The sequence below is a fragment of the Dendrobates tinctorius genome, unplaced genomic scaffold (assembly GCF_039654945.1).
Source record: "Dendrobates tinctorius isolate UK_male_01 unplaced genomic scaffold, ASM3965494v1 ptg000020l, whole genome shotgun sequence".
Lineage (NCBI taxonomy): Eukaryota > Metazoa > Chordata > Amphibia > Anura > Dendrobatidae > Dendrobates > Dendrobates tinctorius.
In genome coordinates, this window is record NW_027361688.1 from 54,299,281 (window position 1) to 54,312,805 (window position 13,525).

At 43.8% G+C, this 13,525-nt stretch overlaps 1 protein-coding gene across 3 annotated transcripts in view; it reads left to right on the forward strand.

Moving 5' to 3' along the window:
* The window catches only part of DIAPH1 (diaphanous related formin 1), a 264,672-nt gene that overhangs the window by 62,242 nt on the left and 188,905 nt on the right, over positions 1–13,525 (forward strand). For 2 of the 3 annotated variants that reach the window (XR_012230786.1, XM_073568053.1), the window contains exons 2-5: positions 1,003–1,029; positions 2,752–2,901; positions 5,336–5,437; positions 12,689–12,819. Coding sequence is in view for 2 of the 3 variants with exons in the window: in XM_073568053.1 (XP_073424154.1) it covers positions 1,003–1,029; positions 2,752–2,901; positions 5,336–5,437; positions 12,689–12,819 (410 nt within the window). In the remaining variant the exon portion in view is untranslated. The remainder of the gene's footprint in view (positions 1–1,002; positions 1,030–2,751; positions 2,902–5,335; positions 5,438–12,688; positions 12,820–13,525) is intronic. The other variant, XM_073568054.1, reaches the window with a different exon arrangement.

Consider the following 13,525-nt stretch of genomic DNA (forward strand, 5'->3'; position numbering starts at 1 on the left):
ACAAATTGACACCGTAAAAATAGCGTCCATATTTACCCATAAATCATCTCAAATATTTATAAAAGCAATGACTGTGGCTAGATTGGTAAGTAGATAAAGTGCCGGTGCAATGGGAATTCTATTGTAGTGTATGGTAGCTATCAGATACTGTTGCCCGGTCAGTCGGGCTTATCGTTAATGCCAATATAGGAAAATGGTTGTAAAGAATCCTGCATCCTGTGGCGTTTAGGTACTGTGTGTGTCAATGGTTAACACTTATGGTTTGCGCCATCACAGGAGCTAAAGTGCTTAGAGCAATGATGTATAAACTTACAATGTCAGACTTCCTCTTCCGAGTGGCGTCCTCCCCGACTTGCGTTTCCGCGTACCACCTTCGTCTGGTTTCTGCTGGCTGTTCTGTGTATCTCCATGTCCCCGGGTGCTAGAATGGGGTTGAGACCCAGCCTGGCACCAGCCACCCCCCACACTCACAAGCTAGCTGCACACTGAAGTGAGTTTTATAATCCTATGCCACATAGGATACAATTGATTGGCATGAAACGATGTCACCAATATTCTTCACAACAAGCTTGGGGGGGTAAAGTATTGATGGGGTCCTCAGGTGCCAGAACCTGTAGGTCATGGCATGGTGGCACATGGCTTACTTTGTGGGATGGGAAAGCTTCTTTACCAGCTTAGCGCTGTCTGTATAATGATCCTAGTTCTCCACTATGGGAACCCAGCAACAATTTATGTGACCTGAGGAGAAAACCTCCTATAACTCAGGTTCAGTACAAGTAAAGATTTAACATTTCTTAACATGTTCTGCAGATCTTTTTTTTTGTCTTTGATGTTAGTAAACTTTATTACTCCATAGAAACTTTGTCCATTATCCTTTGTTAAATGTTGGTGATTTGTCCATAATGTTCTGGTGAAATCTATGGGTTGTTTCTTCTGTCCGACTGATTGTCTTTTGTCTCCTGTTTTTTTTTCCCCCTATCCACTCCCATAAATCACTTACAGACCTTTAAGCGTCTCATGGTAGATGAGGTAAGTGCTTGACGTGCCCCTGACATGCCCGCCGCTGCTTATCTTGTGCCATACCATTCCGAGCAATGACTGAAATGTATCTTCACCTTTCCCACCAGACCTATAAACTCTGCACTAACCATGTATGTACCGGATAATTAATGGTCCGAGCCATAGTTGCCTGGTCGGCTGCACTGATTCTTTGCATGATTGGCCCTATTGACTATATATCTGATTTCCAAAGATACATTGCAGCCATGTCTGTGTGGTTCTCCCATGTCTAACCAGAGTATGGTACTACGCTTGTGTGCAAACATAATAACCAAACACGTAAAGGCATGCATTTTATATTTCCCCATGTATGGCGAGGCTAGGGGGCTGACTAGTTATTTGAGGGTTTGACGGAATAAGAATACCGTGCTAAGGACTGCCCCCTCCAAGGGGCGGAGCGCTGTAGCGGTGGGATCACATGGGGTCTGTGATGTCACAACACAGATCAGTCTCCTCAGACTGAAGAAACTTGGAGAACTTCTGGCCCTCATAGAAGGACTTGAGAATATATATTACAAAGTTGATTATTTTTTTTCCTAGCAATTTATAAATCTTTCTCATCCCCCTAGAAAAAAACCCCTGTAAACCACCCTATAGTCTTGTAGACCCTTTTAGAGGCGTCGTCTCAGGATGAATCTTCAGGGGCGCATTGCTCCTGGCTTTCTGCTGTGCGCTCCTGATGATTGACAGTTCAGGTCAGACGCACGGTTCCACCACTGATCCGAACCGAGGGCGCTCTTTCAGGCTTGGGGGGCTGGAGCCATCTGGCCAGCTTCCGTGTCGAGCAAAGAGCCTGCTCAAGTGACTGGCCAGGCTGGGCCTGTAGGTGGCCGCTAACCTTGGAAAATGAGCAATGAACTGGTGAGAACGGACGATTTTTAAGATGTGCTATATTGAAAAGTTGATTATTTTTACTGGCACTTTACCCATGTACTTGAGACACCCCCTTTAGCGATCTAGCTTATTACATTGATCAATTGTTTTGGTTTTTTTTTTTCCCCCTTTTTCGTAGTAGTTTAGTATTTTTCGGGTCAGATTGATCCATTTTATCCCCTTCCCATGCCACTAACATGAACTTATTTGCTTCTGGTTGTTTGCGCTTGTTACTGTACACCTAAAACTGCTTGAGTTACTTCAGCCGACCCTGTACTAATTAATTTACCTTTCTGTGTGTGAGTTTTAGTATAAGTATAAGATGATCTGCATGAAATTATGCCAAGCCGCCGCTAAAATGTGCATGAGGGGGGATTGAGAATAATCAAGGATTTTTGTGCTCACGCTTTTTTTTGCTTTTTTTTTTTTTTTAAAAGTGAAGCGCAGGACTAGCATTATTGGCCTAGCTCATCTATAAAAGAGTGGCAGAGTTTTTCCCTTTGTCCCGTGTAATCAGGTGTGCTGTGACTGTAGACAGGCCTCAAGTTGCCAATCGTATACATAATATAATTGCCCACCTTTAAATAAAATCCTCTTTTTTTTAATTGAAAAGTCTGGAGGCGTCACACCCAGTCCGGTCACACCACCTGGCAGAAGGTGAATCTGGCTGATTTCCATCTTGCCTGCGTTCTGTCGTCACATTTGGACAATGACTGTACGTCCTGTTGATGGGACCATGTACCCCCGTCTTTCCGCATTTACTGTATCTGTGCCATGAGCCGAGCAGCCTTCTAATATGGATCCATTTCTGTCACCCAGCTGGAAAGGTTCACCAGTATGAGGATAAAAAAGGAGAAGGAGAAGCCGTATATGGCCCACAGGAACTCTGCCAACTACACGGACAATCCCCTACAGACCCTGCAGGAGCTCAGCGACGAGACCGTGCTGGAGCTGTTCGAGCAGATGCTGGTAAGTTACATGGCCATTGAGGAGGGGGCTAGAAGAATGTCTCAAGCCTACGGGAACACTGAAAAATGGAAAAAGTTTGTATTGTTTGATGTTGGGCTATTGATTGCTATAACTACTGAGTGACAGCTGCAGTCTGCAGGATTGATTGCAATTCAGTGTATAGTGGTGGCTAAGGGGAATCTGTGATGGGCCTTGATTCCAGCGATGTGTCACTTACTGGGTTGCTTGTTGTAGTTTTGATAAGATCACAGCTTTACCAGCAGGAGATTCTCACAAGAGCACAGGAAAGCCTGCTTCCATGTAGTCGTCCATATTTGAGCTCTATTACCTCTTCCACATCACTGATTGGCAGCTTTCTGCCTATGCACAATGTACACAGAAAGCTGCCGATCAGTGCTGTGGGCGGGTTTATGCAGGGCTCGGCATTCAGAGACCTGCAAGAGATTTTGTCAAAGCTTCAGCAAGCCGCCTGGTAAGTGATATAGCTGGAATCAGTCTCTGCCCCTACATCATGCTGTTGTAGCAAAATCTTGGTGACAGATTCATTTTATGAAACAAGTCAAATGTGGGAGAGGACTCCTGTCCCTGGGAGAGGAATCTGCTGGACGGTGCCCTCTGGCTTCCCACTACTGACTTTTTTTTGATTGACCAGTCTTTCTCTATAGGCAGGTAGGTATAACATATTGGTCAAGTAGAGCTGGGCTAAGGTAAGTTGGGCTAACAGGCGCCTGTCCCCCTGCCTGCTTCATGTCCCCTATTTCTTCTCTGAAATGTTAATTTGAGTAAGACTAGATTGACGGGAATAATTTGCGTTCTGTCTATGGCCCGCAATGCCCAGGCTGACCGCGGGGTTCCCTGACCCATGTCTATAAGGCTGTACATTTGCCAGATAGGCGGTCAGCCTGGGCATTGCAGTCCATATACAGACCATGAAATACACCCATCTGAACCAGCATAGAACGTCGCGTTCTGTAATGAGGGAGCCTGCCCGGTTTCATGGCGGTTTCAGTTCAGCAGACATGCTCCCTGTTAAAGGCTTAGTACCAAGTATAAGGCTGTCCGGTCCTTGGGTAGAGGATAACTTCCTGACTGCTGTGAGTTTGTCTGCTGGATCCCCACCGAGTACCAGGACGGGACTTGCCTGGGCCACAGCTGGATGGAGCGGAGGTTGATCACGTGCACCCCGGCTTCGTTCATCCTCTGAGAGTACCCAAGATAAGAAGTACAGCGCTTGGCTATCAGTGGGGGTCTGAGCCGTCAGAAAGTTATCCGCTATTTCACAAACTTTTTAAAATTTGCCTTCAATTTTAAGAACTACTTTTCTCTGAAGGCAAAACAGGACAATTTATCAGTTGGAATCACTAAAAAATCCCTTGTCCTGAATGTTTAGATTTCTCATTTACACACTTATGGCGCCCCCTGCTGGTATTTTGACATTCTCCAGACATTGGTCTAAAAAGCCAAGAGCTGGTAGAAGGAATCCCTACCCTGGCTGAGGACTGTGGCTGAATTATTGCTCTCTGGGTACATCACGTGGCTGTTTTATCAGAAAATTAAATTACACAGGGGACACATGAGTCTGTAACATCTACACCTACACATAAGAACATATTGGAATAATGATCACAATTGAAAATTTGTATTTTTCTGGGATCTAACAAACAATTGTAGTATTGATTCATGGGACTAGCCCTTCAATAGACAGTGAACATGCATGATAACAGCGTAATCCAAGGACTACTGCTACCTAAGGGTAGATGTCTTTTCCCCAAGTAGGCTAAGGGTTGTGATTATGGAAGTAACATAAGCTATCCAACAAGAAAAAGGTGACTGGTGGCTGAGGACGGCAATCTGTACCCATTTACAGAAAGAGGAGCCGCTCTGGAAAACTTTTTATTTTTGCACAGCACCAGTGTATTACTCGAGCTATGTGCAGAGGGTCACGGCTTGCGCAGAGTTTACCAATCTCCATTCAGATCTCAAAGGCACAGGATAGTGTCTATAGCCACTGAGCGACCCTAATACACCAGCAGTCTTCACACTGAGCAGACAATGAGGGTAGTTACCGTACTTGCACATTTAAGGCTCTGTTCACATCACATTGGGCCTTCTGTTCTTTACTCCTGGAAAGCTCCCCACCTAGATAGCTACTTAGGGCTCTAGTCGCGTGTGTATATATGCCTGGTATGTCTCTAGTCAATACTCCTACGTGTTACCCTTTTAACCTTCAGCCATATGTAGCATCATAGTCTTGATCATATGAGGGAAGCTTGGCAAGGTAACATTCAGTAGCCTGGCCATACTTGACTTCTGGCTTGTACATTTGCCAGCAGAGCTGATAATTCAGGATGATTCCCTCCGCCCGGCTTTGTGGGCCACTGAGTCGTTGCCTACTGTGGACACTAATGCTCCTCTCCAAACTTTTTCTTTCCAGAATGACATGAACCTCAATGAAGAAAAACAGCAGCCTCTACGGGAGAAAGACATCATGATAAAGCGTGAGATGGTCTCTCAGTATCTGCACACGTCAAAAGCCGTGAGTGTCATTGTGGCTTATTTTTTTATCTATTTCTGCCTCCTTACCTTGGCTAAACATTGCAGGCTTGGATATGTATGTACGTACAGTGCAACAAGTGATACTGAAAAGCAGGCCTAAGTAAAATGGATTAAATATACAGGTGTCAGCCAGTAATGTACAAGCGGACATACTCTGCTGCTCTCTGAGCATGCTAAGGTATACGAATGTTTTGTGTGCATTCCTGCCATATGGTCTGTGTACAAATGTATACTACATACACTTGAGCATCTTGGCAGACATTTTGGTCAATTTATGTGAGCCGCTTATCTAGAGATATGGGAACTCTTTATGGCATGGGCCCAAATACATCAAGGCTTTCACGACTGAATTCTGACTTAACCCCTTCCTGACATCCGACGTACTATCCCGTCCACGGTACCCGGGCCCGTATGACCGTGGACGGGATAGTACGTCTACCGCGATCAGCGGCGCCCACGTGGTGAGCGCCGCTGATCACGGCCGGGTGTCAGCTGATTATCACAGCTGACACCCGGCACAATGTGTCAGGGGCGGTCACGGACCGCCCCCGACACGTTAACCCCTTGCACACCGCGATCAAACACGGGGTTAAAGGGAAGCATCGGCAGGGAGGGGGCTCCCTCCGTGCTTCCCTGAGCCCCCCACGGCAGCGCAATGTGCAGCGCTGCTGCGGGGGGCTCCTTTCCTCCAGGCCCCCGAATCCAAGATGGCGACGGGGGCCTTTGGGGGCCTGAGGAAGCTGGCTTCCTCAGTGCCTGCAAAGCGCAGGCATGAGGAAGTCGTCTTCAATGCCTGTGACAGATTGCTGATCTGTCACAGTGATGTGACAGATCAGCGATCTGTCACAGGACAGTGATGTCCCACCTGGGACTATTTAATAAGGTAAAAAAAAAAATAAAAAAAAAGTGTAAAAATAATTTAAAAAAAAATCGCCAAATATATTAGAAAAAAAAAAAAATATTCCCCCAATAAATCCATTTCTTGGAATCCATTTTTTGGAAATAAAAAAAAACAAAAAAAAAAAACAATAAAAGTACACATATTAGGTATCGCCGCGTCCGTAACGACCCGCCCTATAAAACTGTCCCATTAGTTAACCCCTTTAGCGAACCCCTTAAAAAATAAAAATAAAAAACGAAGCAAAAAATAATGATTTATTATCATACCGCCAAACAAAAAGTGTAATAACGCGCGATCAAAAAGACGCATATAAATATCCATGGTACCGCTGAAAACGTCATTTTGTCCCGCAAAAAACGAGCAGCCACACAGCATCATCAGCGAAAAAATAAAGTTATAGCTCGCTGAATAAAGCGATGCAAAAATAATTATTTTTTATATAAAATAGTTTTCATTGCATAAAACCGACAAAAACATAAAAAAACGACCTAAATGAGGTATCGCTGTAACCGTACTGACCCGAAGAATAAAACCTCTTTATCAATTTTACCGCACGGTGTAAACGCACCCCCCCCCCCAAAAGAAATTCATGAAACGCTGGTTTTTGTTCATTCTGCGTCCCAAAAATCGGAATAAAAAGCGATCAAAAAATTCCACGTGCCCGAAAATGGTACCAATAAAAACGTCAACTCGTCCCGCAAAAAATAAGACCTCACATGACTCGGTGGGTCAAAATACGGAAAAATTATAGCTCTCAATATGTGGTGATGCAAAAACTATTTTTACAATAAAAAGCGTCTTTTAGCGTGCGACAGCCGCCAAATATAAAAACCGCCATAAATAGTAAATCAAACCCCCCGTTATCACCCCCTTAGTTAGGGAAAAATAATAAAATAAAAAAAAATGTATTTATTTCCATTTTTCCATTAGGGTTAGGGCTAGGGGTGTGTTGGGCTAGGGTTAGGGCTAGGGTTAGGGCTAGGGTTAGGGCTAGGGGCATGTTGGGGTTCGGGTTAGAGTTAGAATTGGGGGTTTCCACTGTTTGGGCACATCAGGGGCTCTCCAAATGCAACATGGCGTCTGATCTCAATTCCAGCCAATTCTGAGTTGAAAAAGTCAAATTCTGCTCCTTCCCTTCCAAGCTCTGCCATGCGCCCAAACAGTGTTTTACCCCCACATGTAGGGTATCAGCCTACTCAGGACAAATTGCAAAACAATTTTTGGGGTCCAATTTCTCCTGTTACCCTTAGGAAAATAAAAAATTGGGGGCAAAAATATCATTTTTGTGGAAAAAAATGATTTTTTTATTTTCACGTCCGAGTGTTATAAACTTCTGTGAAGCACTTGGGGGTTCAAAGTGCTCACCACACATCTAGATAAGTTCCGTGGGGGGTCTAGTGTCCAAAATGGGGTCACTTGTGGTGAGTTTCAATAGTTTAGGTACATCAGGGGCATTCCAAACGCACATGACATCCGCAGACCTTTCCATCAAAGTCTGCATTCCAAAACGTCACTACTTCCCTTCCGAGCCCTGACGTGTGTCCATACAGTAGTTTTATCCCACATATGGGGTGTCAGCGTACTCAGGACAAATTGGACAACAACTTTTGGGGTTCAATTTCTCCTGGTACCCTTGGGAAAATAAAAAAATTGGGGACTAATTGATCATGTTTGTGGAAAAAATACGATTTTTTTATTTTCATGCCCTGGCATTATAAACTTCTGTGAAGCCCTTGGGGGTTCAAAGTGCTCACCACACATCTAGATAAGTTCCTTGGGGGTCTAGTTTACAAAATGGTGTCATTTGTGGGGGGTTTCCACTGTTTAGGTACATTAGGGGCTCTCCAAAGGCAACATGACACCCGCAGACCATTCCATCAAAGTCTGCATTCCAAAACGTCACTACTTCCCTTCCGAGCCCCGACGTGTGCCCATACATTAGTTTTCTCCCACGTATGGGGTATCGGCATACTCAGGACAAATTGGACAACAACTTTTGGGGTCCAATTTCTCCTGGTACCCTTGGGAAAATAAAAAAATGGTGACTAAAAGATTATGTTTGTGGAAAAAATACGAATTTTTTATTTTCACGCCCGGGCGTTGTAAACTTCTGTGAAGCACTGGGGGGGTCAAAGTGCTCACCACACATCTAGATAAGTTCCTTAGGGGGTCTAGTTTCCAAAATGGTGTCATTTGTGGGGGGTTTCCACTGTTTTGGTACATCAGGGGTTTTCCAAACGCGACATGGTGTCCGATCTCAATTCCAGCCAAAAACGTCAAATGGCGCTGCTTCCCTTCCGAGCTCTGCCATGCACCCAAATAGTGGTTTACCCCCACATGTGGGGTATCAGCGTACTCAGGACAAATTGCACAATAACTTTTAGGGTCCTGTTACCCTTGGGAAAATAAAAATTGGGGTGAAAAGATCATTTTTGTGGAAAAAATATGATTTTTTAATTGTACCGCTGTACGTTATAAACTTCTGTAAAGCCCTTGTGGGTTCAAAGTTCTCACCACATATCTAGATAAGTTCCTTGGGGGGTCTAGTTTCCAAAATGGGGTCACTTGTAGGGGGTTTCCACTGTTTAGGTACATCAGGGACTCTCCAAACGTGACATGGCGTCCAATCTGAATTCCAGCCAATTTTGCATTGAAAAAGTCAAACGGCGCTCCTTCCATTCTGAGCTCTGCCATGCGCCGAAACAGTCGTTCCCCCCCCACATATCAGGTATCTGCGTACTCAGGACAAATTGCACAATAACTTTTGCAGTTCAATTTCTCCTGTTACCCTTGGTAAAATAAAAAAAATTGAACCTGAAGTATTTTTTTTATGAAAAAAAGTTAGATGTTCATTTTTTTTTTTTTAAATATTCAAAAAAATTCCTGTGACGCACCTAAAGGGTTAATAAACTTCTTGAATGTGGTTTTGAGCACCTTAAGGGGTGCAGTTTTTAGAATGGTGTCACTTTTGGGTATTTTCTATCATATAGACCCCTCAAAGTGGCTTCAAATGTGATGTGGTCCTAAAAATAAAATGGTGTTGTAAAAATGAGAAATCGCTGGTCAACTTTTAACCCTTATAACTTCCTAACAAAAAAAAAATTTGGTTCCAAAATTGTGCTGATGTAAAGTAAACATGTGGGAAATGTTAGTTATCAAGTTTTTTGTGTGCTGTATCTCTGTCATTTAAGGGCATAAAAATTCAAAGTTGGAAAATTGTGAAATTTTCAAAATTTTCGCCAAATTTCCGTTTTTCTCACAAATAAACGCAAGTTATTTGATTGAAATTTTACCACTAACACGAAGTACAATATGTCACGAGAAAACAATGTCAGAATCACCGGGATCCATGGAAGCGTTCCAGAGTTATGACCTCATAAAGGTACAGTGGTCAGAATTGTAAAAATTGGCCCGGTCATGAACGTGCAAACCACCCTTGGGGGTGAAGGGGTTAAAAGCTTTGAAAAGTTGCAAAATTTAGCTGCAACTTGGACTTGCTCCAAGATATAGCGGCTTTTGGCGTTCTCACGCAAGTTTCTTTCCGCCGTTATAAAATGAGCAAAACTGGGGCTGCACAGACATGGTGACCACTGCTCGTCAGATTCAGGACAAGTGGTGGGGTTTGGTATGCTACAAATCTTATTCCTGCAGGGGTTGGAGTAGGATTTGGAGCAAGGCGCGCACAGAAGTGTAGGCCGCTCCACTGACGCTCCTGAATCATGAAAAATGATGGACTCTTGTATTAAAATCGTCTGACTCCAGCACACACCACCTCATCAAGACCAGTGGGGACTTGATGAATCGGGCCCTGTGTCTTTTTCAGGCCTGAAAAAAGTGTCAAAAGAATGTATGTGTGCGTTGCAATGTAAAAATGACGTACCGTGCAGATGGTTGAGACTTTGTGATCTTCTGTAACCGCTTCCGTAGCCGCTCATGTCATCCTTCCAGCGGTTTCGTTTGGAAGCCGCTCACTTTTATTGCATACAGTTGATTTAAAAAAAAAAAAGCTGGTGGCGCAATAGATGTCACAGTTGATAATAAAAAAGCGAACAGTGAGCTTTTCCTGAACCGTCATTCGCAGAAATAACTCAGCGGGTATGTTAGTGTCTTAAAGACTCCATATGCCTTTCACACCCTTAGGCTATGTTCACACATTGTGTTTTTGTTGTCTTTTGCGCATGTTAACGCCTAGTGCCCCCCTCAAAAAAAAAAACAAAAAACAAAACATGGTTTAACTTCCTTAGGTTTTTGCACCAAAAACGCAGCAAAAACTGATACCTGCATTTTGCACTTACCCATGGATGAAAAAAATGCTCCAAATACGCAGAAAAAAAGATGGCGTGACATGCCGCAATTTTCTTAATCAGTCAGGAAAATAAAACCAGTGTTTACGCCAGGGCTGTGGAGTCGGAGCTCATTTTGGTGGAGTTGGAGTCGGTATAAAATGGACCGACTCCGACTCCTAAAATATATAATAAATTGGGTACAGTAATTCAATGCAGGATGTGCTGAATATTTTTTCATAGGAGTTTGGGAAAGTTATGAAATGTCCTATAAATGGCTGTTATATTCCTGATCTAAGGCTACATTCACACACAGCGTTTTCCCTGTGTTTTTTTGAGGATACGTTTTTCAGCTGCAAAAGCTGATCATCTTTTTAAAAAACTGCATCACCTGAAAGGTTTTTGAGCTCATAGATAGTTTTCAATAGCAAAAGCAGATTAGAAATCTGCTCTATATATCCATTTATCCACATCTGTCTATCTATATCCTATCTGTACCAAAAAGAATGAAAACCGGGTAGTACACCAATATATATTCTGTTATATCTAAATATCTTGATTATTGGATCATAAAAATGATTAAATGTCTGAGGTTCACATTGTACTACGATACATTTTTCACTTAAATATAAGCAATATGAGTTGGAGTCGGTGTAAGGGAAATTGAGGAGTCGGAGTCGTGGAGTCGGTGTAAGGGAAATTGAGGAGTCGGAGTCGCAGGTTTGGCTTACCGACTCCACAGCCCTGGTTTGCGCATGCGTTTTATGAAGTCTCAGACTTTGTTGGTACTGTAAAACACATCTGAAAATTTGCATAAAAAAGCAGCAAGAAATGCTGCAAACACACATGTGACCATAGTGTAGGTTTTCATCTAAGGCTATCATACTTGCTGCTCCTTGCTCTAAGGCTACAAAATGAAGCAGCAGCCATCTGCGTTTGTAGATTTATTTCGTTGTGCCCAGGATGTGCTTTGCAGTTTTGCTTTTTGCAGTGTACATATGATGGAGGTAAGTGCCTGCCTCCATATTGTCTGCGCAGTCCTCTCATCTGTCTATGGTGTGAACGGATGCGCTGGGGGAATGTAGGGCCTTAGGATTTCAAAAGGTGTGTTTTTTTTTTTTTTTATTTATTTATTTATTAATACCAACACGTTTTATGCACTGAATCGATGCCTCTCTCAAGGAATAAAAACCAAGTGAGCAGTCACTAGGTTTTTATACTTGACGAAAGACGCTAGTCTGGCACAGAAACTTGTTGGTATTAATAAAAGCAGTTCTGGAATCCCAAGGGTCTACATTCCCCCGGCGCAGCCCGCCTAAATGTGCCAGGTTCTATTTTTGCCATCATACCTCTGAAAGAATCTTTTCCTCCAGCCATGGGGCAGCAGCGGTGCCTCTCCATGCCTCTATAGGTGTTGTGCCTGCACACCTCACCTATTAGGTGCCTTCTACCATTGATTATACCCATCCCTTACCAGGTGGTATTGCCCTTATTTTGTGTGAGCTTCTGTCCCTCTCCCGTACTTCTTAAGCCGCCTCTTAATAAGAGTGAGATCATACCAGCCCTTTTACACCGTGTGCTTTGGCCCTATAGGCTTACCACTATCAGCATAGCATCCATTCTGAAGATCTGGCTTTTTTTTTGCAAATGGGCTCACAGAATTTGATCAAAGTGTGTGATAAACTCTGATTTATAGATCTAGTCTCTCTAGCAGTAATGCCATGACCATGTACACCTCATCCCATGATCGGGCCAGTAACAGGTCATTTATTTACATACTTGTTTTGTAATCCAATGTTGCTGTCCAAAAATAGAAACTACTTACTAATCATGGAAAGTGGGATCCAAATGTCTTCATACCTGAAAAATGAGGTCATACTGATGCAAGGATAAATTACTTTCCCAATTGCTAGCAGAAGCAGAGAGGTAAAGGTAACGATCAGCGCCGGATAGGAACAAATAACGCATGTAGTACTGCAATCTGTCCATAAAGCCTTACAGGCATGTTCGGTCTGTTCACTTTATTATGTGTTTGCTTTGATTGCAGGGGATGAACAAAAAGGAGAGTGCAAGGTCTGCACAGATGTATATCCAGGATCTAAAGTCCGGTTTATGGGACTCCAGTCTCCTGAGCTGTTTAGAGTCCCTGAGAGTCTCGCTTAATAACAACCCAGTCAGGTAAGTAAGGGGGGACCAGTACAAAGAAACCAGACACTTCGTCTGCGTTCCCACAAAATGGATTCCAATACTTTTTTATATTTTTAAACTCAAGCTAGGAGGCCACACACTTAAAGGGGTTGTCCACTACAAGGACAGCTCCTTGTCAAACGTTCAGCCTCGATAGGACAGTAAAGCCTATACTCTCCTCCCGTGCGGACTCCTTTCCAGCAGTGTCAGCACTTGTGGTCCCGGGGCTGTTATTCAGTGGAATGACACGTAACGTGATTCCTGGCTCCCAGTCAGCCCTGCCGTCACTGTCTCTGACCTCGGACAAACTGAATTTGAAGCGGAAGCCGGGAATCGGCTGCAGCTCGGACTGCCCCTCAATGTTCAGTTTGTGCAAAGATGGAGACAATGACACCAGCGCTGATTGGACGCCTGGATCACGTGTCACAGCAACCACCACACTGGAGCCCCGGGGAGAGCGAGTGCTGAAACGGGGCTGGCACAGGAGGGGAGTATAGGCTTTATAGTTTTTATCAGTGCCAAACATTTTGTTTGACTGGGTTGACCTAGTATTGGACAACCTTTTGAAATCAAAGACCTATCTTATCACCCCTACCGATCAGCCGTTATCAGACCCCACGGTGGAGCACAGTTAGCATACACTGTAGTGGCCATTGTCTGCTACTGCGGCTCCACATCTATTGAACAGAATAGAAGC